Source organism: Poromitra crassiceps, assembly GCF_964638095.1.
Source record: "Poromitra crassiceps genome assembly, chromosome: 7".
NCBI lineage: Eukaryota > Metazoa > Chordata > Actinopteri > Beryciformes > Melamphaidae > Poromitra > Poromitra crassiceps.
The window spans coordinates 9,724,442-9,751,117 of NC_139628.1; the positions used below are offsets into that span (position 1 = coordinate 9,724,442).

The 26,676-nt window shown below is 44.2% G+C and overlaps 1 protein-coding gene across 1 annotated transcript in view; it reads left to right on the forward strand.

Moving 5' to 3' along the window:
* Positions 1-26,676, forward strand: part of LOC310779399 (NLR family CARD domain-containing protein 3-like) — a gene marked incomplete at its 3' end in the record, with an annotated part of 274,039 nt that overhangs the window by 235,038 nt on the left and 12,325 nt on the right. The window contains exons 8-15 of the mRNA XM_083639934.1: positions 2,177-2,267; positions 3,576-3,848; positions 4,402-6,190; positions 9,170-9,343; positions 9,759-9,914; positions 14,673-14,719; positions 25,184-25,450; positions 25,610-25,667. Coding sequence (XP_083496060.1) covers positions 2,186-2,267; positions 3,576-3,848; positions 4,402-6,190; positions 9,170-9,343; positions 9,759-9,914; positions 14,673-14,719; positions 25,184-25,450; positions 25,610-25,667 — 2,846 coding nt within the window. The 5' untranslated portion in view covers positions 2,177-2,185. The remainder of the gene's footprint in view (positions 1-2,176; positions 2,268-3,575; positions 3,849-4,401; positions 6,191-9,169; positions 9,344-9,758; positions 9,915-14,672; positions 14,720-25,183; positions 25,451-25,609; positions 25,668-26,676) is intronic.

Consider the following 26,676-nt stretch of genomic DNA (forward strand, 5'->3'; position numbering starts at 1 on the left):
GTTTACGGTCTCAGGACGTTTTGCTCATGACTGTCCCTAAAGCTCGGACGGAGATGGGCAAAAAGGCCTTTATGTTTTCTGCACCATCCTCTTGGAATAGCCTGCAGAATGGGCTTAAACTATGGGACCTAGTTACCCTTAGTGAATTTAAAGGCATTGTAAAGTCCCTGGAATTTGATCCTATTAACTGTAAATGTTTTAATTGATGATTCAAATGTAATTTTTCCTGCACCCGTACTGTGTTGCGCTCTCGAGCTTGTTTGTTTTCTTGTTTGTTGTCAACAGTTTTACTGTTTGTTGTGTCTGAAACTATGTAGCTACTGCAGCCATTCTTGGCCAGGTATCTCTTGTAAAAAAGATTTTAATCTCAATGAGACATGCCTGGTTAACACTTTCAGTGCCACGGCCCTTGGGCAAAAGGTTGCTTGCTGTGCCACATAGGCCGCAATGCATTTTAAAACAGTCATATAATTTTTTTAATAATTACTATGTAAACACTGAACACGCACAAATAACGATGAGACTCTCTTCTATCACCTGCAAAAAAAAGTTTATTGATCCCATTTTCCGTTCTTTAGTTATGAGCCGGAGAAGATAGCTTGATTGAACGAAAACATACCTTTTTTTCTACGAGCTGAGATAATGAGCCTTTTGTGAAATTAAACATTTCAAGCACATCTCTGACTCTGAAGCTAATTTTCTGATGCCTGGGTCTGTCTGGGTGAAGTGTATGCTGCTCTGCTGCTCTCCGTGCTCCCCCCCCCCCCCCCCCCCTCAACTGCACACGCCTCCTGGGTGTGTCTTATGTGTCTGGTGGCTCTCAGTCTCTGCTGAGTTTGCTGCGCACACACAGTGAATGGTGCGCGACATTCAGCTTTTTGGTTCCGCGTGTGTTTGTCACGGGCTGGCATGCTTCCAGTTCGGAATAATAATGCTGATTATGTGAATGTGCTGTTGCAGCGTACATGGAAGTGCTCAGTTGTGACAGCGGATGCTGCTGCTGGGGGCACAGCTGGCGTTGTGCTCGTTTATGGAGGCACGTCGATGCATACGGACGGATGCAATGCGATTTCCTCATTTTCACCAGTGACTATTTCTGTGTGTTTGGCTCCTTTTTCTCTGATCAGGAGAGTGCTGTCGCCACCTAATGGGTTTGTAAAATAGGTTATCGACCTCCAATAGCTACAATATTGTTAGAGGCGACGTAAGAAGCTTAGATCGACACCCCCCCGTCAAAAAAACAATTTGGAGTTATGACGCCATTTGGCGTCGCTGGCACTGTACGGTAAATTTCTAATGACGCCATATGGCGTCGCTGGCACTGAACGTGTTAAATAAAGGTTTAAAAAAAAAAAAATTGCCTGGCCAGATGATTTTGGCACGGCTCTAATTTGCGTCTGCGACACGTGCCGTGAACGTTTCCGCATCCCGGCCGAGAATTGCATCCCCAACATATTTCGGGGCTGTTTTAACTTAGAAATCAGGGAGGTCACGTCTACCAGACAATTGTATCACTTTTAAACAGTTACATTTCTGTATACATCATTACAAATATGCTCCCGTGAGGTGGGGATGCTGCCGGCGCTGGGGTGCAAAACTTGGCATAACACCTGGCGGACGACGCAAGGCGGACTGCTATCTTCAATGCCTTAAGGCACGTGCAAACAGGTGCACAAGTGCTATTAGGGGATAGCGCCTGTCGGAAGATAGGGCTCCTGGTCTCCATCCGGCCTTTTCCGGAATAATATATTGTCATGTAGTTCCAATGGATTCCATTCCCTTAGCAGGATTATGGAAGGTTTTCTGAAACCCTGAGTAAACCATGGTTTATTGGCAGGTGTGTAGTGCTATCTGGAGAACTGGGGAAGCACACCATATGAGGAACAACCCCACCCCTACTTTACGATTATAAAAACAAACCATTGGAGAAAAAGTGTGGGAGCTCCGCTCCCCTGCGCTCCCGCAGCACTGCACCCCTGTTTATCTGTGTTACTGGATACAATCTTGCCTGGTTTCACAAGTGGAAAACAAATGTTGAAAGCAGAGTTGAATAGAGATAAGCCAATTTGATAGGATAAATGTGGATCTGGTTGCTTATACACAGCATGAAGTATCTGACACTTTACGGTAGATAAAGTTGGTTCTTGGAGTTGAATATTTCCTGTGATTTTACCAGGGAGCAACGATGGCTATGGATAAAGAGAAGCTCTTAGAAACACCGGAGGATTTGAAAGAGGAAGAGATCAACAGAAAGGATCGAATGCAGAGTTAAGTCATGGGAAGATTAAAAAAGGGGACATTTGGAAAAAAAGATATAACTTATTCTATCATGCCAACAATTTATATAAAGTGCAGGCTGTCATTGTACTTTTGTTGACCTACATCCAGACAATAGATGTGAAGAGAGACAGGCAGCCTTGTGAGAGTATGTGTTCATTGTATTGTATTTGTGTTTAGTAGGGGTGTCACGATACCCTCAGTTCACGATATGATACAATACACGATATTGGGTTCACGATATGATACAATACACGATATTGGGTTCACAATAACGATACGATACGATATTTATTAATTTTTTAGAAAACGTGAATAATGAAAATATGACTGGAACAATTGTATTTTATTTGAAATACACAAAATGCAAAACAAATGCTGTTGTTGGAAATTGTTATTATAATAACTAGAAAACAACATGGAAGATAAGGTTTATCTTGAAATATAATGTGTCACACTGTCACAAACTAAACGTTTGTTGCATGGTAAAAGACAAATAAACTATACAATCTATATCTTAAATAACTTATGCAGGCAATGAGCTGTGTATTGTGTAGGCTAGTATCTTCACATTTAATTGTCATCCTCTAAGAGGATGATTCCTCTTAAATTAATTATCTGACTGCACTGCATGTTGAGCGTTGTGCAGCGTTAATTGACGATTGAAATGTATCAAGGTAACATTACTCTTTATTTACCAATCCAACACATGCCAGATAAATTGTTTCACAATGGGAGTAGCCTACAGAGCTGCATCGCCTAATGACAGATAGTCTTATTATGATAGTATTATGCGCACATTAGCTAGATTCATTTGTAGGCATTGATTAACTGCTTACTCAACATGTGCCCGTGGAAACAATGGCACAACAACTAGTTAATATTTCAGACTAGGTCTTTCGAGATGAGGGGAGACATCTCGCCTGCCACTTGGACCGGCGGGGTCTCCCTGTCAGAGTGTCTGTCCAGTGCAAGCAGAGGCAGACACACACAGCAAGGTCCTCTGGGGTATCAGAAAATCAAATTATATCAAGCAGCCATAGAACAGAATGATTAAAGGCAATTATCAGGAAAAGCACACACAGCCTACCGATAAATCTGACAATTGGATTATTTGTGATTTTGAAATATTAATTGATGGATTTCAGACAGTAACATTTTGGAGAAAAAAAATATATATACGGTCAAATGAAAGCCTTCATGTTGTAATCCTTCAGAAGCAAAGTAGCCTGATATAAGCTGATTTTAGCCTGATCCTCACTCAAATCAGCTCATTTTTTCATTCCCTTTCTCCTCAGAGAAACACTTTGTGGATGAACATCGGGATGAGCTGATCCAGAAAGTGATCATGGTCGCACCAATCTTGGATAAACTCCTGAAGGAGAACGTTGTCACGCAAGAATGCTACAATAACGTCATATGTAAACCTACCACTCAGGAGCAGATGAGGGAACTGTACAAGTCACTGAATGCTAGTGGGGATAGAGGCAAAGATATCTTCTGTGATATCCTTAAGAAAGAGCAGAAGTTTCTTGCAGAGGACCTTGAGAAACAGGAGAATCAAGAAAATAGTAAGTTGGACAGTGAGTAACAGAAGAACATCTAAAAGCAAGGGACAATTAATTGGGTAGAAGATATGGGCACAAAGATGTCACTAGAAAGTGAAATTGAATAATTTATATTTGAATTTGAATTGCTCAATTTGAATAGTTGCATTAAAAACTCTATTCTCACTTTAGTCATGTTGTACATGTTGCATAGTCACTTTATCCATAATGCCAGTAAAGACGTTCCTCAGGGGTATCAGGGCTTTTATACAATCAGTACCAATGTTGTGTGTATTGGCTGAAAGGATTCCCCCCCAAGTAGTTTACATACATGAACATAACAAACAGCATGAGAAGTGCAGCTAGCGGCTGCTTGGTTAACATACACAACCAGAGCTTTATGGGAATCAGCACAGTGTGGATTCCAATTGGTTGCATGAAACTCCAGCAACAGCTACCTTATACCTTACACCAGTCAGGACCTGTTTGTCCACCCAACAGTAATGAGCTGAATAGAGTCGATTGCATTACTCTTTACTTGCCTCTCAATGATTTAATCTGTTGTTTATTCATTTAGAAACATTTGCAGAGTGTCAACGTCAACACAAAAGTAACCTGAAGGAGAACCTTCAGGATTTGTGTGAGGGGATTGCTACAGCAGGAAACTCAACACTTGCGAATCAGAACTACACGGAGCTTGACATGACAGTGGGAGAGAGTGGAGGTGTCAATTATGAACATGAGATCACACAGATTGAAGCAGCATCCAGAAGCCAGAGACCAGAAACACCAATCAAATGTCAAGACATCTTTAAACCTTTATCTGGAAGAGATAAACCAACCAGAAGAGTGATGACACAGGGAGTGGCTGGCATTGGGAAAACAGTCTTAACAAAGAAGTTTACTCTGGACTGGGCTGAAGACAAAGCCAACCAGGATATAGAGTTCACATTTCCATTCCCTTTCCGAGAGCTGAACCGGCAGAAAGATAGAGTGTGCAGCTTGGTGGAACTTATTCATCGCTTCTTTCCTGAGACCAAAGAAATCTGCAGGTTTGACAAGTGTCAGGTTGCGTTTATCTTTGACGGTCTGGATGAGTGTCGACTTCCTCTAGACTTCGAGAACAATGAGATCCTGACTGATATTAGGGAGTCAGCGTCACTGGACTTGCTGCTGACAAACCTCATCAAGGGGAAACTGCTTCCCAAAGCTCGCATATGGATGACCACCCGTCCTGCAGCAGCCAATAAGATCCCTCCTGAGTACGTTGACATGGTGACAGAAGTGAGAGGCTTCAATGACCTACAAAAGGACGAGTACTTCAGGAAGAGATTCGGAGATGAGGAGCAGGCAGACAGAATCATCTTCCACATCAAGACTTCACGAACCCTCCACATCATGTGCCACATCCCAGTCTTCTGCTGCATCACTGCTAATGTTCTGGAGTCTGTGTTGAAAACCACTAAGAGAGAAGACCTGCCCAAGACCCTGACTGAGATGTACATTCACTTCCTGGTGATTCAGACCAAACAGCAGAACGCCAAGTTGCATGGGAAAGCTGAGAAAGGTTCACACTGGACACCAGAGAATAAGGAGATGATTCTCTCTCTGGGAAAACTGGCTTTTGAGCAGCTGGAGAAAGGCAACCTGATCTTCTATGAAGAAGACCTGAAAGGGAGTGGCTTTGATATCACAGCAGCCTCACAGTACTCCGGAGTGTTCACACAGATCTTTAAAGAGGAGCGTGGTGGGTGGGAGGACAATGTGTTCTGTTTTGTCCATCTGACCCTTCAGGAGTTTCTGGCTGCTGTTCATGTCATGGTCTCATTCATCGACTCTGATGTCAATCTGATGTCAGAACCACAATCAAAATCTTCGTGGTCTCTGAAGCTAGGAGTCAAATCTAAACCAAATGTCTACCAGAGTGCTGTGGACAAGGCCTTACAGAGTCCAAATGGACACCTGGACTTGTTCCTGCGCTTCCTCCTGGGGCTTTCACTGCAGACCAATCAGAAACTCCTACGAGGCCTGCTGACACAGAGAGGAAGTAGCTCACAGACCAATCAGAAAACAGTCCAGTACATCAAGGAGAAGATAAAGAAGAATCTGTCTCCAGAGAGAAGCATCAATCTGTTCCATTGTCTGAATGAGCTGAATGACCGTTCTCTAGTGGAGGAGATCCAACAGTCCCTGACATCAGGAACTCTCTCCACAGGCAAACTCTCCCCTGCTCATTGGTCGCCTCTGGTTTTCATCTTACTGTCATCAGAAGAAGAGTTAGACGTGTTTGACCTGAAGAAATACTCTGCTTCAGAGGAGGCTCTTCTGAGGCTGCTGCCAGTGATCAAAGCCTCCAATAAAGCTGTGTAAGTGCTTAGAAAACTGGATAGATTGAAACATAGAGAATATCAATGCTCTTGTTTGTCTCTATCACTAATTGCCAGACAAAGGAGAAGAGCCTCAGGGGCTCACTTACTCACTCACTTGGAGTCTCAGGGATCGGAAGGTGCTAGAGAGCCGGGATTTGAGGGGTGTCTAGGGTTATTGACTAGGGACGTATGTGTGGTGTTTGGGGAGAGGGGGGGGGGGCTTTCATAGGGATATGAAGTAGGTGACATATGACAGTGACATATTATGTGTGTTGCTTGGGGGGGGGGATCTGAGGGTAAATGTGCTGTGGTCTAAAAGGTTTGTGCTCGTTCAGGAGCTCACACTCACACATGCATTCATACCTGGAAGCTGACCAGTACAACTACAATCTGCTCGCCACAGGAGCGTTTGGGGTTAAGGGCCTTGCTCAAGGGCACCTCAGTGGTGGTAATGCTTTTCACTTTCCCCACCCAGATTTACCCTGCCATTAGTTAAATTGGTAACCCTTTATTTTACAGGTACCCTAGTTACATATGAACTATTTGTAATTACACATGAACACCAAATGTAATTACACAGTAATTACCAATAGTTATAAATGATGTTCATATGTAGTTACATTGTAACGGACCTGTAAAATGGAGTGAGTCTGTTCAACTGTAGTTCATATGTAGTTACATGTTACCGGATCTGTAAAGTGGAGTGAGTCTGTTCAACTGTAGTTAATATGTAGTTACATTTTACCGGGCCTGTAAAGTGGAGTGAGTCTGTTCAACTGTATTTCATATGTAGTTACTAGGTACCGGACCTGTAAAGTGGAATGAGTCTATTCAACTGTAGTTCATTATGTAGTTACATGGTACCGGACCTGTAAAGTGGAGTGAGTCTATTCAACTGTAGTTCATATGTAGTTACATGGTACCGGACCTGTAAAGTGGAGTGAGTCTGTTCAACTGTAGTTCATATGTAGTTATATTTTACCAGACCTGTAAAGTGGAGTGAGTCTGTTCAACTGTAGTTCATATGTAGTTACATGGTACCGGACCTGTAAAGTGGAGTGAGACTGTGCAACTGTAGTTCATATGTAGTTACATGGTACCGGACCTGTAAAGAAGCTCCCAGCTGGGACAGAGATTGCTGAAACCCAGTGGTGGATTCGAACCACTGAACTTCTGATTGCAATGCAGGCGGCTTTAACCACTCAGCCATGAGGGCTTTCCAACTTTCTTAGTGGAGTTTGGGAGGATAACTGTAGGGGGGATTGGGGGGAGTTCCCCCCTTATGCTTCACATCGGGGGGATTTATAGGCTTGTCGGGGGGGGGGGGGGTATAGACTTTGGGGAGAGATGATCCAGGGGTCTGGTGACCAAAGGGGTCTTTGAGGGGCTTCGACTGGGTCCCCAACAAATTAAGAAATTGGGAAATTGATGGGGAAATGACTCATTTACAATAAGCTAACAATTAAAATGTAGAATAATGGGTATTTTGCTTATAGTTTCACTGTTACCTCTATACCTACAATACTTTTATTAGAATTTTTGTATGGGAATTCTGGACGAAATCATACCTACAACTAACAAAAGTATCAATATTTCCCCCCAAGTCTCTGTGTATAATAACAAAGCTATGAAGTGACAGCAACTACATCTGACTGACATACAGTTATCCTCTCAAACTCCACCATGAAAGTTGGAAAGCCCTTGTGGCTGAGTGGTTAAAGCCGCCTGCTTTTCAATCAGAAGTTCAGTGGTTTGAATCCACCACTGTGTTTTAGCAATCTCTGTCCCAGGCCAGAGCTTCTTTACAGGTCTGGTACCATGTAACTACATATGAACTACAGTTAAATAGACTCACTCCACTTTACAGGTCAGGTACCATGTAAATACATATGAACTACAGTTAAATAGACTCAATCCACTTTACAGGTATGGCACCATGTAACTACATATGAACTACTGTTAAATAGACTCACTCCACTTTACAGGTCTGTTACCATGTAACTACATATGAACTACAGTTAAATAGACTCACTCCACTTTACAGGTCTGGTACCATGTAAATACATATGAACTACAGTTAAATAGACTCACTCCACTTTACAGGTCCGGTACCATGTAAATACATATGAACTACAGTTAAATAGACTCACTCCACTTTACAGGTCGGGTACCATGTAAATACACATGAACTACAGTTAAATAGACTCACTCCACTTTACAGGTATGGCACCATGTAACTACATATGAACTACAGTTAAATAGACTCACTCCACTTTACAGGTCCGGTACCATGTACATACATATGAACTACAGTTAAATAGACTCACTCCACTTTACAGGTCTGGGTACCATGTAACTACATATGAACTACAGTTGAATAGACTCACTCCACTTTACAGGTCCAGTACCTTGTAACTACACTAGAGTTGAACAGTCTCACTCCACTTTACAGGTCCAGTACCATGTAACTACATATGAACTACAGTTGAACAGACTCACTCAACTTTACAGGTCCGGTAACATGTAACTACATATGAACTACAGTTGAACAGACTCACTCCACTTTACAGGTCCGGTAACATGTAACTACATATGAACTACAGTTGAACAGTCACTCCACTTTACAGGTCCGGTAACATGTAACTACATATGAACTACAGTTGAACAGTCTCACTCCACTTTACAGGTCTGTTACAATGTAACTACATATGAACGTCATTTAAAACTATTGGTAATTACTGTGTAATTACATTTGGTGTTCATTTGTTATTACAAATAGTTCATATGTAACTAAAACAAAACTGTAAAATAAAGGCTTACCATTACATTTTCAAAATTGTGAACTATGAACGTGAACTATTTCATTTAAAGCTGTGTGAACTGAACTTTGGGCTAGCTTTGATGTGAACTTGCACAACAGTGGACAGCAGTCTGGGTCTGGCTTAACTACGCTTGCCTGGTCTTGTTCTCCTTCAGGCTGAGTGACTGTAATCTGTCAGAGAGAAGCTGTGAAGCCCTGGCCTCAGTTCTCAGCAGCCAGTCCTCTAGTCTGAGAGAGCTTGACCTGAGTAACAATGACTTGTATGATTTCGGAGTGAAGCTCCTCTGTGCTGGACTGCAGAGTCCACACTGCAGACTGGAGACTCTCAGGTAATATCCATTCACTTTTTCCTTTTCCCCTTTTTTCAATTTAATTGACACATTTCTCCAAAGTAAGGTCTGTGCTGACCTGAACTGTGTTGGATTTTTTCCTGCTTAATTTTTAAAACAGTTTTGATGTGAACATGCAGCACTGTTTTGTAACTCATGTGAATTACTTTCCATGATGATATTTCACCATTCCATCTCCTTGCATCATCAGTTGGTGCAAGGATTGCAAGGATGAATTTGACTGTATTGTGCAACTATTTTACAACTGTATACATAAAGATATCAAACGTATAGCTTGCTTTTGTGTGTGTGTGTGTGTGTGTGTGTGTGTGTGTGTGTGTGTGTGTGTGTGTGTGTGCGTGCGTGTGCATGCGTGCGTGCGTGCGTGCGCGTGTGTGTGTGTGTGTGTGTGTAGGCTGTCAGCCTGTATGGTCTCAGAGGAAGGCTGTGCTTCTCTGGCCTCAGCTCTGAGCTCCAACCCCTCCCATCTGAGAAAGCTGGACTTGAGCTACAATCATCCAGGAGCGGCAGGAGTGAATCTGCTCTGCTCTGTGAGACTGGACTCTCTCAGGTATGGAGAGGCAATGTCTGCTAGAAGGCTGAGAGTCACACACATTTTCTCTGTCACACTGACTATGTTTACTGTAAATGCACACAATATTCTGTTCATTTTCTATTAGCATTCGCCCTTTAGGGACCTACTTTCTGGATGTATCCCTACGCGCCCAGCGTCAGACTAAAGTTTTTTTCATCCCTAACCATCGACCCGCCCCTTTGTAGACCTTTCCCTTTCCCGTCCGCAAACTGGCGTGTCTGTTGCTTGTCTCCCAAAAATTCTTCATGAGCTACAGCACGACAAGACTCAACAACTATGAGTGGCGTTAACCAGTGAGATGAGCGGTGTGTGGCAGCCGGTGATGGTCCCAAACCCGCCCGTCCCAAGCTGTTCCACGGCCGCTTCCCTCCTGGCGTTAGAAACTGTCAAGAATGCCGGTCCGGTTACATCACTGCAGATGACATGCACCACAAATGCTTTGTGTCTAGGACCGCGCTAGCATCCCCTGCAGGCTGCCTGTCCCTACTGCAGAGAGCTGTTGTATGAAGAGCTCCACCGACGTGTGGAATACTTTACCAACGTTGAGCTTGACGAAGCTGAAACCGCAAGCATCGCCACCGCAGCAGTCCCACGAGTCGACGTTGCTCCACCAGCTCCCCTTACGACAGCAGCAGAGGACGATAATGATGATGATGTCTTTTCCCTGGCCTCATCTGTCTCCCTTTGTGGGAGATGCTCACTGGAGAAGAGGCATTAAGGCCAATGCCTTCCCTCTCTCCGATTCCCTCAGTCGCCGCTGAAATGACGTCTCCGCTAAAGCGCTCTTATCTGACCTCCCTGACATGAGTGCCAAGGTGGCCGTCATGAAGGGGATTGAGCTCCCCCCAGCAGCCATAGCCTGCTCTCAGGTGATGTATATAATGAGCCTGCCGTCAAAGCCCGCCTTCCCATCTGGCCCAGCATACCAGAGCTCAAACAACTAAAGGAGTGTGCTTTTGCAAAGAAAAAGCCTCAGCAACGAGGTGGGCTGACATTACGAGGGTATAGCTGGTGAAACCGACTCCGGTTTTCCCTCTGTCCCACCTCTAGAAGACAGCCTGGTGGCTATCCTCCTTCCCAGATCAGCTCTCTTTGGCCACCGCAAACTGACGCCCACAGCCAAGAGAGATGTGACCTACGCCCAGCTAACGGAGAAATCTCATCGGTGTGCAGCACAGACCATGGGGGCACAAAACAGTACGGTACTGCTGGCCAGGGGCGGTTTTAGCATCACAGCTTTTGGTGGGCTCAGCCCAAAGCCGAAGAAAATTTTGTACAGTTTCAAGTAAAAATGGATCAAACTGGCACACTTTGAGATCAAAATGAAGAGACTAGATCTATGAAGAACTACACACATCAATCTCTTCTTTACCGTTCTGTGGTTTTACAGCGATGAAAAAATAATTGTTTCCCTATATATACTATATATTCTGCATACAGGTTACTATATGGTAGAATTATGCTTGCATAAATAATACCAAAATCACTTCAGGGGAGTTTCAAGTAAAGTAACATTTTGCTTTGTAGGCAAAACAAAAGTAAAATTAAATCAAAAGGGAACTTCCTAACTTATTGGCTGGAATAATATTCCGACAAGATAATAATATACTGTAGGCACTAAAGCAGGAGTTTGCAGTCAACTTGTTGAAATTAATATGTGGCAGTATTTGTGGGGGTCAAAATCTATGTAGGGTGTACCACCACAAATAGATCAGTGTATGGGAAACACTGACTATTAAATTGTGTGACTAGAAAGACACCAATAAATCTGAGAAAATGTACTTTAATTTTGAACAACAGCACTACAACGGTGGCATTACAAATGGTATTATGAAATTATTGTGGGAAAAAACAAGAATGCCACTTTTGAACGCTGTGAAAATAGAGCTGGGTGTAACGCACTTTGAAACGTGCAGAGCAAACGTGCAGCAGAGAGCCACCAGAGACACTCCCACGGAGGAGTTTGCAGTTGAGGGGGGTGGGGCACGCAGGGCACCATACAACACCGACCCAGACAGCAGGCTCGATGGACAGATTGGCAAACAAGCTAGAATACCTGATGCCCACCAACTGTAAATCAAGACCAGCAAGTAGGTGTAGGGTCTGCGCACGCAGGGGCCAGCGCTGCTGGTTGCAGCTAAAAAATATTATTTTGCTATCAAAATTCCTTTGTTTTCGCTGTTTTATTGAAGGAAATAATTTTTGAGATGTCACTACATCAGAAAATATTAGCTTCAGAGTCAGTGATGTGCTTGAAATGCTTCATTTCACAAAAGGCTCATTATCTCTGCTTCTAGTTTGAAACGTCTGTTTTTAGTGAAACCAACCTATCTTCTACTGCTGATAACTAAATAAATTAAATAAATTGATAAATGATATCAATAAACTTTTTTTTGCTGATGATACAAGAGAGTCTCATCGTTCGGTGTTTACATAGTAATATCACACAATATTCTGTGGGTCTTGAGAAATCACTGAAAACGCTCTGAAAGGGCTGGCACTGGGAGCATCCGTTTTCCAAAAGTGGCTGGCACTCAATGAGTTAAGCAGAAAATTAAAAAAAATAGTTTTAAAGCAAAAATAAATAACAACGTTACGCGCTAATTTGCATATCAATATGCGCTAATTAAGTAACTACTAACGACTCTGACTGCTCAATGCTCACCTCACAGTTTCATTGATCATGAGTGGGGAGAACGATTGTGTGGACTGTGGAGGACCACTTCGCTGCTGTACTGTGTGCGTGACCTGTGTGAAGTGATGTGGGATTAGGCAGATAGATGGAGGAGGGAGCGCCTGCGCAGCCGCGGTTCTAGAAACTTTTCGGGTGGGCTGAACCCCCCTAAATTTTTGTCTCAGCCCACCCTAAGAACATAGAGGGGGGGGAAAACATGCACACAGCGCATTGAGTGTAGTCAGAAACTGCTACTAATGACCACCATGGATTTGGAAAAATGGGCTGAGACTAAAGGCCTAGAACCGCCCCTGCTGCTGGCCTCAGCCGTCTCCGCTCTCCTCCTAAACAATGAGAGTGGCGTTCCCCCCGAGATTGCCACTGAGGTGGGGAAATATATGACGGCAATTCTCCAGCTGGCCCAGGCATCCACCGTCAACTCTTCCTGAATCATAGCCTGGCAGACACAGATACAAAGAAACATCTGGCTAAACAACTCTCATATTCCACCCAACGTTCGTAAAACTCTGTTTGATGGCCCTATTTCCCCTGACGGCTTATTTGGCCCAAAACTACAGAATGTAGTGAGCCCTATGCAACAAGCTACAGAGGAAGAGGAGAGGCTACACAAGCTGTGATTATGGGCAAAGCAACCTGCCACAAAGCCCCAGCCAGAAAGGCGTGGAAGAAGCCGCCGGCAAACTGCGGCTCCAGCCCAAGCTCCAAGCCGCAAACAAGTTTATACTATTGTTTAGAGTAGTAGATATTTATGTCGGCTACTATAGGCTATAGTCGAGTTTTTTATCAGTTCCTTGTGTATTTTACTGTTCTGCAACCCATTTTTTCAGCCTGTTCTTGTATTCTTACATCTGTGGCTTTTATTTACAATTTGTAAAGCACTTGGTAATTGTGCTATATAGGCTATATAAAATAGGATAAATTAGGCGTGTTTCTCCTTCCTGTTGATATCAAGTCCTTCATAATGGTTAGCAGTAGGCTAGATTAGGCCTGTTTCTCCTTCCTGTTGATATCAAGTGTTTCATAATGGTTAACAGTAGGCTAGATTAGACCTGTTTCTCCTTCCTGTTGATATCAAGTCTTTCATAATGGTTAACAGTAGGCTAGATTAGGCCTGTTTCTCCTTCCTGTTGATATCAAGTATTTCATAATGGTTAACAGTAGGCTAGATTAGGCCTGTTTCTCCTTCCTGTTGATATCAAGTCTTTCATAATGGTTAACAGTAGGCTAGATTAGGCCTGTTTCTCCTTCCTGTTGGTATCAAGTATTTCATAATGGTATAAAATAGATTAGCCCTGTTTCTCCTTCTCATCAGAAATGTGGGCTGGATTTCTTTCGGCATGCATCTCTGGCTAGTTGGTTTGTTTAAAAAGCACACTGCTGACAACAAACAGGCAAGATGGTTGTGTGTCACAAACTGCGGTAAAAACCCTGATTGAGACGCATATTCCGAATGTGCTGTATACATGCCCAAAGAATGCTCCTAAACCCGAATAATATCGGCATATTAATCATCTTAATCTTATTTTAATCGGAAAAGTCTAAATTAGAAAAAGGCCTAATTCAGAAAATCCAACCGGAATATGGTGTTTACATGATTCTTATCAAATTCAGAACATTGGTTTGGTCATGTAATTTGTTGTTAACATTTTGGAACTCTGTAATTGACACGATAGCACTATGTTTAAACATTCACATTGCAAAATCGTCTCGCTTGTGTCTTTTAGGCACAATCAATATGGACCCTTGGAATGAATTTCAAAAAAAATATATTGATACATGGGGGGTACATGGGGGCGGGGAAACAAGAAAAAATGTGTTCAATTATATTGTAAAAATGCTTGAATCTTTGAAAACTTAATAAAGGTATATATATATAAAAAAAAAGAATTCAGAACATTGTCATTTTCTGAATAATAGTGGAATATTAGCGTGCATGTAAACATAGTCACTGAGAAGCTCAGGAATGAGGATTACTGTTTCTTTATCAAATAGATTATATTGATCTGACTTTATGTAAATGTTTAACCCCTTTCCCACAGTGTGGACTATGGTGGAGTGCAGATGATGAAACCAGGTCTGAGGAAGTGTAAGTGTGTATTTAATTTGATTCATGAGAACATTAAATTCCTATTTAAATACAAACGTCATGTACTGTATGTGACATATTATATTTCTTCAAATCCTACTCTGAATAATGATGGCTGACAAAACTGGGAAGAGACAGAGTGACGTGCAGCTGCCTGTTATCAAAACCCACAGAAGCCGTCACAATCGCATTTCCAACAAGAAAATAGATCTGCTGACGTTATGTCATTAGGTCAACATAAACAACAGTAGTCTCTCTCATAAATTGCTTCTAGATTTGTTCCAGTGCAGTGTTTTAGACCTCTGTGTTTTTTTCTCTCTTCAGCCAAACTTTTGCCTGGCACTAAACGGTACGCAACTGCGCATGCGCATACTTCTGTAAACACATTGGAGAAGGGTGCGTTTGATTTATTGTTCCCGTACATTTTATGACCAAACACACACACTTAATTGATGTCATTTGCACTGGGCAGCGGGCAAAGACGAATAATAAACGAGTCCACCACTTCCAAACATGTTTGTAATTTTTCCCACTTGTCATACCTCGTTTAAGAACAAAAGGAGGAGGAAACATCAGAGTGACAGACCAACCGTGATTACATAAAGCAGAATCAGAATGCAAAGAAAAATTCTTCAAATGTTTAAGAGAAAGGAGAGAGATGCAGAAACTGAGAATGTGGTTAAAGTTAGAAGAACGACATCCAGGGATGACGATTAAGAGCAGACTGTTTCTAGCTATTACCGCAGCTTAGTCAGAACACAACACTATGTTGTGCACACTTTGTTTTTCAAGTGTGTTCTTGCAATGTAAAACAAAACTAATTGTTATGTTTGTATGCTGTTATGTTTTGTTAAGTTAATTAAGTTAACTTTTTGGGAGTTTCACCCATTAGTTAGAATTGTATTTCGCTACGTAGCCTAAACCCATGCCCCCCCCAAATAGGTTGGTTGAAAAGGAATGCTAACAGACCTCGTCCCATGTCCACTGCCTTTCAAAACAGCACAGCAGGTGAAGGCAGAGTCCCGGCGGTCCAAAGCAGATCCAGGGCCTCAAGTGGAGCGATGTTTAGCAGAGCAAACAGTAGCGTTAGCGGTGCTAGCCTCGCAGCTAGTAGTGTCAACACGGGCGCTTGCGCTGGTCAAAGTGATGGTGAATCCGAGCCCGAAGCCCAAGATGTCCCAGGAAAGTCCAGAGGAGACAGGGAAGTTAACGCTAAAAAGAAGCGCAAATATGACGAGAACTACATTACTATGGGCTTCACTTGTATTGGGAGTAAGGACGCCCCTAAACCCCAGTGTGTTGTATGTGCAAAAGTACTGTCGCACAACTCTATGAAACCTTCCCTCTTAACACATTCACTGCCAGCCGTTTTTCAATACTGTAGTTAGCTTCTGCCAAGGTTTTTTTTTGAGGATTCTGGCTCATCTTTCAAGAGCCGAGGATTCTTTTCTGTTAGGATTTTGTGAACACACAATATCTCAAAAGAACTAATAGAATGTGTGCTTTCTCTGTCTAAAAGAGTTAGTTTGTAGAGTTAGTAGTTATGTAAGCATTAGCAGTTGAATACAGCATGGTTTCAGCGTCTGAAAATTTATTCTGAGATAAATGGCTTTTTGTGAAATTCGATAGAACAGTTACTTTAACCATTCATTTTTGGCATCAGTAAGACGTCAGACATCTAAACAATAGTTTTGAACAGTAATTTCCTCCATAACAGCAGGAAACACCCCTCTCCTTCAAACTCCTCCCTCCTGTGTCTTCTTGGCTGCAGCGGGCGTGTCACAAGCTCGTTTCTGCTGCTGCTGTAACCTCGCGTCACCAGGCTCACTGCTTTGCTGCTGCTCCTGTCTGCTGGCGGCCGCTGGGCAAGTCTGGATGGGCTCGCTCGTTTCTTGCGGTTTCGGTTGAGAGCTTTGATGAAGCTTTTGCGATTCTGGTCTTATTTATGCTGCGTGTTTCAAAGTGTGTTCCACCCGTAATCTATTATGCAAATTTGCAATCCCTCACTGCCAGCAATCAGCGCGAAAGCGAAAGCGTTTTCGCCAATCCATTCTACAGTATGAGAATGGTTTCATCGCGCGTTCCCCTGCAGTTTTGGCTCTGCTTTTTCTAGTTTGGAGGGCACTGTCGCCACTTAGTGGGTCGGTGGAATGGGTTGTACACCTTCGGTGGCTCCAATAATTTTATAGGAGACGTGGGGGGCGTTGATCCACGTCCCACCGTCAATTTTTTTTTTTTTTTTTTTTTAAGACGAGATATCTCGTCATTGGCAGTCAACCGTTGGATTTTGTAAGCCGAGATATCTCGTCATTGGCAGTGAACGTGTTAAGAAGAAAAAATAGCGGGGGGCCCGGCCTTCACCTGCTGTGCTGTTTTGAAAGGCAGTGGACATGGGACAAGGTCTTTTACTGTTCCTTTTCAGCCAATTCTCTATGGCTAGGCTACAGGTCTCCATTCACTTTCAGCGTTTTGTTCAGCACAGCTGTAGCGGTCATAGCGGTCGCTATGACGACCAGGTGTGGGCGGAGGCAAGTAAACTTGCTATGGAAACAGAGTCTATATCAAGTAGAGACGAGTAGGACCAGGTCGGGTAGAGCTGTACTGTGCTGTTATATGTGGTGGACATGAGCCATAAGTGAGCAACACACACCCGTGCGCGCCAATAGGCCAGCCGAGGCCACACAGATGCCTAGTAATAATATATTTCTCCTATATACATATTTATAACGGTCACCCTACATATGTTCTTGTTTGTTGTTTTAGTTTGTTATACAGTAGCGGTATTAGGCTACTGTAACCGAGCAGTTTCTTACACTACTATAAAAAAATCAGTTAAACGTTGCTGCCCTTGATGCTACGCATGAAGAATAGCCTACAATTTCAATCCTATTGCTCTCACCAATGGCCGTCGCACCAGATACGATGGTCGGGTGATAAAAAGTGAATATTGGTGTTTTATTTCAAACATACAAAGTTGTGTATGAAATGATAAAAGGGTGAACTTGTGGGTGGGGGAGGGCAGATCATTTTTAACAGGTGCAGCTGCAGGGGAGGGCAGAGAGAAATTAATCTAAATGTCAGGGAGGCCAGTTGATTTGTTTTAAATGATGTATCATATTTTAGCCCACCCCACGTAGCCTAAATATCAGACAGTATTAGCCTACATTATTACAAGAGGTGCACACAGGTATCAAAGCACATATTTAGGGTATAAGATACAATCATTTGAAATCAAATTGTGTGTTTTTATGCAAATAACCATATAGGCTAGATGACAATAACAAAAAGGATAACATTTAGAATTGTGGACGGTTTACACTGACTTCAAGACGGTTGAAATACTTTTTCGGGATGGTTCCGGGGCTGTGATGTCATTCTGCTAATTGTTTTGGTGAAAGTAATGCAAAAGTAATGTGATAAGTAACGAGTTACTCTACACAGACAGAGACAGTAGCCTCATATTGTAATTAAAGTAAGGTATTAGGCTACTTACAAATGAAAGTAGCCTAACTAGTGATATGTAGTAGGCCTATCACTAGGCTACATTTTGAAAGGAACTTGCCCAACACTGGTCTTCACTGCCAAATAATGATGAATAAACAAGAGGTTTTCTACAGTGACTGACTTCCAGTCCTACAGCGACGTTCCTATTCTAATGACACTAATTCATTTCCTCTCAGTATGAAGCAGCTGCAAGCCGTCTCGTGCTCCCCTGCGCCGCGTGCACAGCTCCGTTCTGCTCTCGCGCGTCATATTTCCTTCTGTGAGGCAGGGGCGCCGCCAGGGATTTTGGGCCCCATGACAGGACATAGTATGGGCCCCACTGATGCCGGCGTCCGAAGGGCGGCGGCCGAAAAATTTGGGCTGTTTGAAGCTGATTTAGAGGATAATATCGCATTTTAAATTAGATTAGGATAACACTGTAGTGTTGTCATTATTCAGTCTTAACCATCAATATTTGCTCCTTTTCTCACTCTCATCCCTGTTGAATCATTCTCTCTCTGCTCTGAATACACCAGAGGGAACAAAGAAACACTATCAACTAATGACTAGAAAGAATATTGATACACATGTGGGTCCCTATCGTTGCATCGGCGCTGTTTCTAGGCCGAACGCCTGGCGCAGCTCAAATCAGTGGGCGTGGACAAGCGCACTTGATATCGTCGTGCTGGCGCTAGACGCAGCCTCAACCATTACAACCACGCCTTTTAAGCGTAAAATTATGCACCGTCATGCCCATTGGATAACTGCAATAAACGAATCCCACGCTTGCCTTTTTAGCTCCAATTCCAGTGATCCCGCAAAACCAGACGAAAGCCCTTCATCCAGTCTGTCTGTCATTATAGGCTATTATTCTGCAGTTTAAATACTGCAAGCATGTAAATACGCTACACTATAGCAAGATCAAAGTGAAAAGAATGTTTTAAATGCATCAGCTAGAAAAATATAGCCTATCCCTATATGATGAGATTAATTTTATATTGGTGAAAGTTTGTCCAGAACGATATCGTTTTCTCTCCCCTGCTGCAGGTAGAATGATGTACATAAATATACCCTACATTATGTAAAGTCATTGCATAAATGTGTTTTTATTGTAAAACTAAATGTGAGGTTGGGCCAAGTTATTGGAGCGAACATCACAGTATAGCACATCACAGTATAGCACATGACAGTAGAAGGGTTCCGCAGCGCGTTCCGCTGTCACTTATCTAAATCACGTTAAATCCACACAGGGTATATATAGGCGGATAAGAGGACATATATGTTTCACATAGGGTGGTGTTTCATTTCAATGTTTTATTTGGTCCAATATTGAAATGTGTACAATTGCAGGTTGTGTTACCATTACACATTAATTTAGATCGACCTTTTATATCTATTTCGCCTCATTTGGTTGCTATTTAGTAGCGAAATGGAGAAGCACAATGCATGCTGGGACAGGCCAGACAACTTACAATTTATTTTTCCTATATGGGAAGTGTGTTGTGCCTGTCTAAGCTAGGGAGTCAGAGAGAGAGAGAGAAGGGTGACAGAGAAGAGGAAGAAGAGCACTGGCGCACTGAATAGGCCTGGTTTCAGAGAGAGACAGAGAAGGGTGACAGGGGAGAGGCAGCAGAAGAGCACTGGCGCACTGAATAGGCCTGGTTTTCAAAGGCGCAAAGCGCTAAATTTAAGGCAGGTGCCAAGATATCAGTACGCCGAGATTTAAGGCCGACACGCCCACTTTGGCCCATTCTGGGACTGCGCCACGCCCATTCGGCCTAAAGCGCATTTGGCAGCGTAAAGCCATATTGATATCGTCCCAAAACAGGCGCAAGGCACGTTTTTTTGCGGTTAAGGCCCGTTTTAGTGCCGAAGGCCTGTGGGAGAATAGGGCCCGTGGAGTCCAACAGGAGAGTGTTTAGCATGAGACTGTTGTGATATCATTATTCAGTCTTAATATCATTATGTTCTCCTTTTCTCATTGGCTGTCATTTGTGGGCTGCTTTTCCTTTCATATAATGGTCATTATGTGGACAAATAAATTGTGTTGATCCTTCTTATTTTTTTTATTATTATTATTACTATTATTATTATTATTATTATTAGTATTATTAGTATTACAAATAAATCCCCACAGACCCACTGCAATTGTGCCAGCTACCATGTCATTCAACACAATGCTGCTGTGTGTGTCCCACCTCCTTCATCAGTTAGGAACGGCTTGCAAACAATTGTTTGCATTGATATAGGTCCCTATCGTTGCATCGGCGCTGTTTCTAGGCCGAACGCCTGGCGCAGCTCAAATCAGTGGGCGTGGACAAGCGCACTTGATATCGTCGTGCTGGCGCTAGACGCAGCCTCAACCATTACAACCATGCCTTTTAAGCGTAAAATTATGCACCGTCATGCTCATTGGATAACTGCAATAAACGAATTGCACGCTTGCCTTTTTAGCTCCAATTCCAGTGATCCCGCAAAACCAGACGAAAGCCAAACGCTCTGCCCCCCCCCCCCCCCCTCCCTTCATCCAGTCTGTCTGTCTGCATTATAGGCTATTATTCCATATTATTATGCTTCTCAAACCAATCTAACTGCAGTTTCAATACTGCAAGCATGTAAATACGCTACACTATAGCAAGATCAAAGTGAAAATAATGTTCTAAAGGCATCAGCTACAAAAATATAGCCTATCCCTATATGATGAGATTAATTTTATATTGGTGAAAGTTTGTTCAGAACGATATCGTTTTCTCTCCCCTGCTGCAGGTAGAATGATGCACATAAATATACCCTACATTATGTAAAGTCATTGCATAAATGTGTTTTTATTGTAAAACTAAATGTCAAGTAGGGCCAAGTTATTGGAGCGGACATCACAATATAGCACATCACAGAAGCGCATTCCGCAGCGCGTTCCGCTGTCACTTATCTAAATCATGTTAAACCCACAAGGGGTATATATAGGCTCAAGAGGACATATATGTTTCACATAGGGTGGTGTTTCATTTCGATGTTTTATTTGGTCCAATATTGAAATGTTCTACAATTGCAGGTTGTCTTACCATTACACATTATTTTAGATCTACCTTTTATATCTATTTCGGCTCATTTGGTTGCTATTTAGTAGCGAAATGGAGGACCCAATTGCATGCTGGGAGTGGACATTCACAGGCAGTAAACTTACAACTGCTATTTCCTATGGGAAGCTGGGTGCTGCTATGTGTTGTGTCTGTCTGAGCGAGGGAGTCAGAGAGAGAGAAAGAAGGGTGACTCAGAGGCAGAAGAGCACTGGCACACTGAATAGGCCTGGTTTCAGAGAGAGACAGAGAAGGGTGACAGGGGAGAGGCAGCAGAGCACTGGCGCACTGAATAGGCCTGGTTTTCAAAGGCGCAAAGCGCTAAATGTAGGCCAGGTGCGAAGATATCAGTAGGCCGGTAGTTAGCGCCGACACGCCCACTTTGGCCCATTCTGGGACTGCGCCACGCCCATTCGGCCTAAAGCGCATTTGGCAGCGTAAAGCCATATTGATATCGTCCCAAAACAGGCGCAAGGCACGTTTTTTTGCGTTTAAGGCCCGTTTTAGCACCGAAGGCTTGTGGGAGAATAGGGCCCTAAATGTTCGCTAGACAGGAGGGAAATGTAAACACTCTGTGAAGTAAGCATATTTCACTAAGGTCTAACAGGGTAATTTCCAGTAGTTAAGAAAAGTTGAATAAATGTTCAGATGGCGCCGGACAGACTAGACCAGTGATACTCAACTGGCGAGCCGTGGGCCACATGCGGCCCGCGGGCGCCCCCTGTGTGGCCCGCGATGGAATTGCAAAAAAAAAAAAAATTAGGGCCCCTGTCAGCTTCAAGGGCCCCTAGAATCGTCCTAGGTTTCCCCCCCACTACGGCGCCCCTGCTGTGAGGAACTCAAATATAACAGAGATCACATGACTGATTCCTACTGAAGAAGAGCGAGAAGATCATGTGATGAAACAAGCAGGAGGGGTGACACGCGGCGCACGCCTGCAGGAAGAGGGAGAGAGAGAGAGAGAGAGAGAGAGAGAGAGAGATAGAGAGAGAGAGATGTGCAATTCAGTGCGCGCCTGCAGGAACGAGAGAGAGAAAGGGGGAGAGAGAGAGAGAGATAGAGAGAGAGAGAAGGCAATGCAGCGCGCGCCTGCAGGAACGAAAGAGAGAAAGGGGGAGAGAGAGAGAGAGAGAGAGAGAGAGAAGGCAATGCAGCGCGTGCCTGCAGGAACGAGAGAGAAAGGGGGGGAGAGAGAGAGAGAGAGAGAGAGAGAGAGAGAGAGAGAGAGAGAGAGAGAAGGCAATGCAGGTGAGGTTCCTCGACTGGAAACTCAAGCCACCAGAACCAGAGGCTCCTCACTACCGCAGTAGCTGGGTAGGATGGGTATGATGGGTAGACCCCTGGCTCCTGAGCGGCTCCCGCGCTGACCTCACGCCGCTGAGTTTCGTCAACTGGAAGCTCCAGCCCCCAGAGGCCATTACAGCTCGCTACTGCAGTAGGATCCCACACACATCCTGGCCAACGAGGACAGTCACCAAATCTTGGCTCTTGTGACGTACGGGACACCCGGCTGGTGACCAGGCGGACCGCAGCCCCCCTCACTCCCAGAATAATCAACCAAGCCCTGCCTATACCAGGTGGGACTAGAGGGCCATTCCGGCCATTTCTGGAAGAATACAGATTCCCCACAGGAATCTGGGAGCGGCTGTAGAAAAGGGCCCATAATGGCCCACCGTCCAGCCTGTTCTTGGGGCAGTCGATGCCCACCAGCCGGCGCGCCACGACGTAATGATGATGACATCATCAACAATGACACCGATGATGTCATAGCATAGAGCTCACCTGTGAGGTCATCGGCAATGTCAGACATAACATCGATGATGTCATAGCTCCCTAGAACGTTGTGACATCACCAATGACGTGATGTCATACACCAAAACGCGGGCATATAAGCCAGGTGTCCTGTGACGCTATGCTTGACTAACCTCATCCAAGAGATTCCAGTTTGATTCACCACATCCGAGAGATCTGCTTGATTCCTCCGAGATTCCCCTTTTCCTTCATAATGTTTACCTTCACCGCGACCAAACCCGGACCCGAACTGAATCCTGGCCATCTTCCAACCGGCCAGGCCCTGGTGCCTGATTGCCTTACACCCAGTCATCCCAGTGGTATTTCAACCGAGTCCCAGGACCGACAAGTCGGTCCCTACCTCCATCTCCGTGATTCTGATCGATCACAGCCCGTGAGCCTTCATCCACGATCCAGCACACTTCACGAGGCAAGCCCAAACGCTTTGCCTCCAGCAAGCCAACAAGCTTCGCTACACTTACCATTACACATTATTTTAGATCTACCTTTTATATCTATTTCGGCTCATTTGGTTGCTATTTAGTAGCGAAATGGAGGACCCAATTGCATGCTGGGAGTGGACATTCACAGGCAGTAAACTTACAACTGCTATTTCCTATGGGAAGCTGGGTGCTGCTATGTGTTGTGTCTGTCTGAGCGAGGGAGTCAGAGAGAGAGAGAGAAGGGTGACTCAGAGGCAGAAGAGCACTGGCACACTGAATAGGCCTGGTTTCAGAGAGAGACAGAGAAGGGTGACAGGGGAGAGGCAGCAGAACACTGGCGCACTGAATAGGCCTGGTTTTCAAAGGCGCAAAGCGCTAAATGTAGGCCAGGTGCGAAGATATCAGTAGGCCGGTAGTTAGCGCCGACACGCCCACTTTGGCCCATTCTGGGACTGCGCCACGCCCATTCGGCCTAAAGCGCATTTGGCAGCGTAAAGCCATATTGATATCGTCCCAAAACAGGCGCAAGGCACGTTTTTTTGCGTTTAAGGCCCGTTTTAGCGCCGAAGGCTTGTGAGAATAGGGCCCTAAATGTTCGCTAGACAGGAGGGAAATGTAAACACTCTGTGAAGTAAGCATATTTCACTAAGGTCTAACAGGGTAATTTCCAGTAGTTAAGAAAAGTTGAATAAATGTTCAGATGGCGCCGGACAGACTAGACCAGTGATACTCAACTGGGCGCCCCCTGTGTGGCCCGCGATGGAATTGCAAAAAAAAAAAAAATTAGGGCCCCTGTCAGCTTCAAGGGCCCCTAGAATCGTCCTAGGTTTCCCCCCACTACGGCGCCCCTGCTGTGAGGAACTCAAATATAACAGAGATCACATGACTGATTCCTACTGAAGAAGAGCGAGAAGATCATGTGATGAAACAAGCAGGAGGGGTGACACGCGGCGCACGCCTGCAGGAAGAGGGAGAGAGAGAGAGAGAGAGAGAGAGAGATAGAGAGAGAGAGAGATGTGCAATTCAGTGCGCGCCTGCAGGAACGAGAGAGAGAAAGGGGGAGAGAGAGAGAGAGATAGAGAGAGAGAGAAGGCAATGCAGCGCGCGCCTGCAGGAACGAAAGAGAGAAAGGGGGAGAGAGAGAGAGAGAGAGAGAGAGAGAGAGAAGGCAATGCAGCGCGTGCCTGCAGGAACGAGAGAGAAAGGGGGAGAGAGAGAGAGAGAGAGAGAGAGAGAGAGAGAGAGAGAGAGAGAGAGAGAGAGAGAGAGAGAGAGAGAGAGAGAAGGCAATGCAGCGCGCGCCTGCAGGAACGAAAGAGAGGGAGAGCGAAAGAGAGAGAGAGAGAGAGAGAGAGAGAGAGAGATAGAGAGAGAGAAGGCAATGCAGCGTGCGCCTGCAGGAACGAAAGAGAGAGGGAGAGGGACAGAGAGAGAGAGAGAGAAAGAGGGGGGGGCAATGCAGCGCCTCCAAGATGAGAGAGAGGAGAGAGAGAGAGACAGAGAGAAAAAAGCAGTGTCACTCAAAGGGTGAGACATGGCAGCTCTGCACACACACACACACACACACACACACACACACACACACACACACACACACACACACACACACAGCTGTGACAATAGTTGACAGGTCAAACTTGAGCTAAAACGGAGTCTTGTTGTCTCATCAGATGCCTGTGAACTCACACTGGATCCAAACACAGCAGAGAAAAGCCTCCTCCTGTCTGAAGACAACAGAAAGGTGACGGTGGTGTGGGAGGTGCAGCAGTCATATCCTGATCACCCAGAGAGATTTGACTCCTGGCAGCAGCTGCTGTGTAGAGATGGTCTGACTGGTCGCTGTTACTGGGAGGTGGAGAGGAAAGGAGAGGTTGAGATAGGAGTGACTTACAGAGGAATCAGCAGGAGAGGACGGGGTGATGACTGTGAGCTTGGACGTAATGAAAAGTCCTGGGTGCTGCTCTGCTCTGATCTTACAGGTTACTATGTCTGGCACAATAAGATAAAAACAGCCCTACCTCTCCCCTCCTCCTCTGTTTCTAACAGAGTCGCAGTTTATCTGGACTGGCCTGCTGGCTCTTTGTCTTTCTACACAGTTTCCTCTGACACACTGATCCACCTCTACACCTTCAACAACACGTTCACTGAACCAGTGTACCCTGCGTTTGGGCTGGGTTCTGGGCTTAAAACTGGGTTTGGGTTTCTGAGCAAGTTTATGTATTCAGATAATGTACATAAGTTGGGGATTGGGTTTGGTGCCTCAGTGTCTCTGTGTCAGATAGAGTGAGAGAGAAACACACTGCTGACTAAACACAGCTGCTGAGATGATGCTGCACACTGTGTTGGGAAACGGAACAGGGATTGTAACAACACACGTGCAAGAACATGGAAATTAATGAGATATTAAACAAGACAGAATCAAGGTCTTCTTATTAGTCTAAGTCAGGGGTGCCCTCACTTTTTCAGCTTGGGAGCTACTTTTAAAATGACCAAGTCAAAGTGATCTACCAAACATATTTATTTATATATATATACAAACTTGGCTGCCACAGCGAGATCTGACTGGCGCACCTGTACGTCAATCAAGTGGCAAATGCCATAGTGAGGATGGATGATAGGCTGCTAACTTTTGCATGCGCAGTATAGATGAGATCTGACTGGCTACCTGTACGTCAATCAAGTGGCAAATGGGCCTATTAGCCTATCATCCATCCTCACTACGGCACTATGTAATTTTTTTTTATTTTTTTATTTTTTTCCCTCAATGCCATGCGATCTACCACACTACCTTCGCGATCGACCGGTCGATCGCGATCGACGTATTGGGCACCCCTGGTCTAAGTCTTGTTGAGGTTAATTTTTTTCTTTTACAACTTTTATGTTTTACATTTGATCTAGTTTTGAACAATTGTTTCTCAGAATGAAAGTTTTCTCTAAATGATACTTATTGTTGACAAAATGTACATATTGAACGTTGCTTTCCACAGAAGCATCTGCTAAATGACATCATGTAATGTAATAATTACCCTAAAATAAACAATATTGTTTCTTGTTCTGTTGTTGAGTTCTTTCATCTGAAAATCAAGGAAAATGTAATGTATGACATCATTGATGACATCGTCTAATTGGCTCTCATGTGTGTGATAGAGGAGTGAGAGAGAAA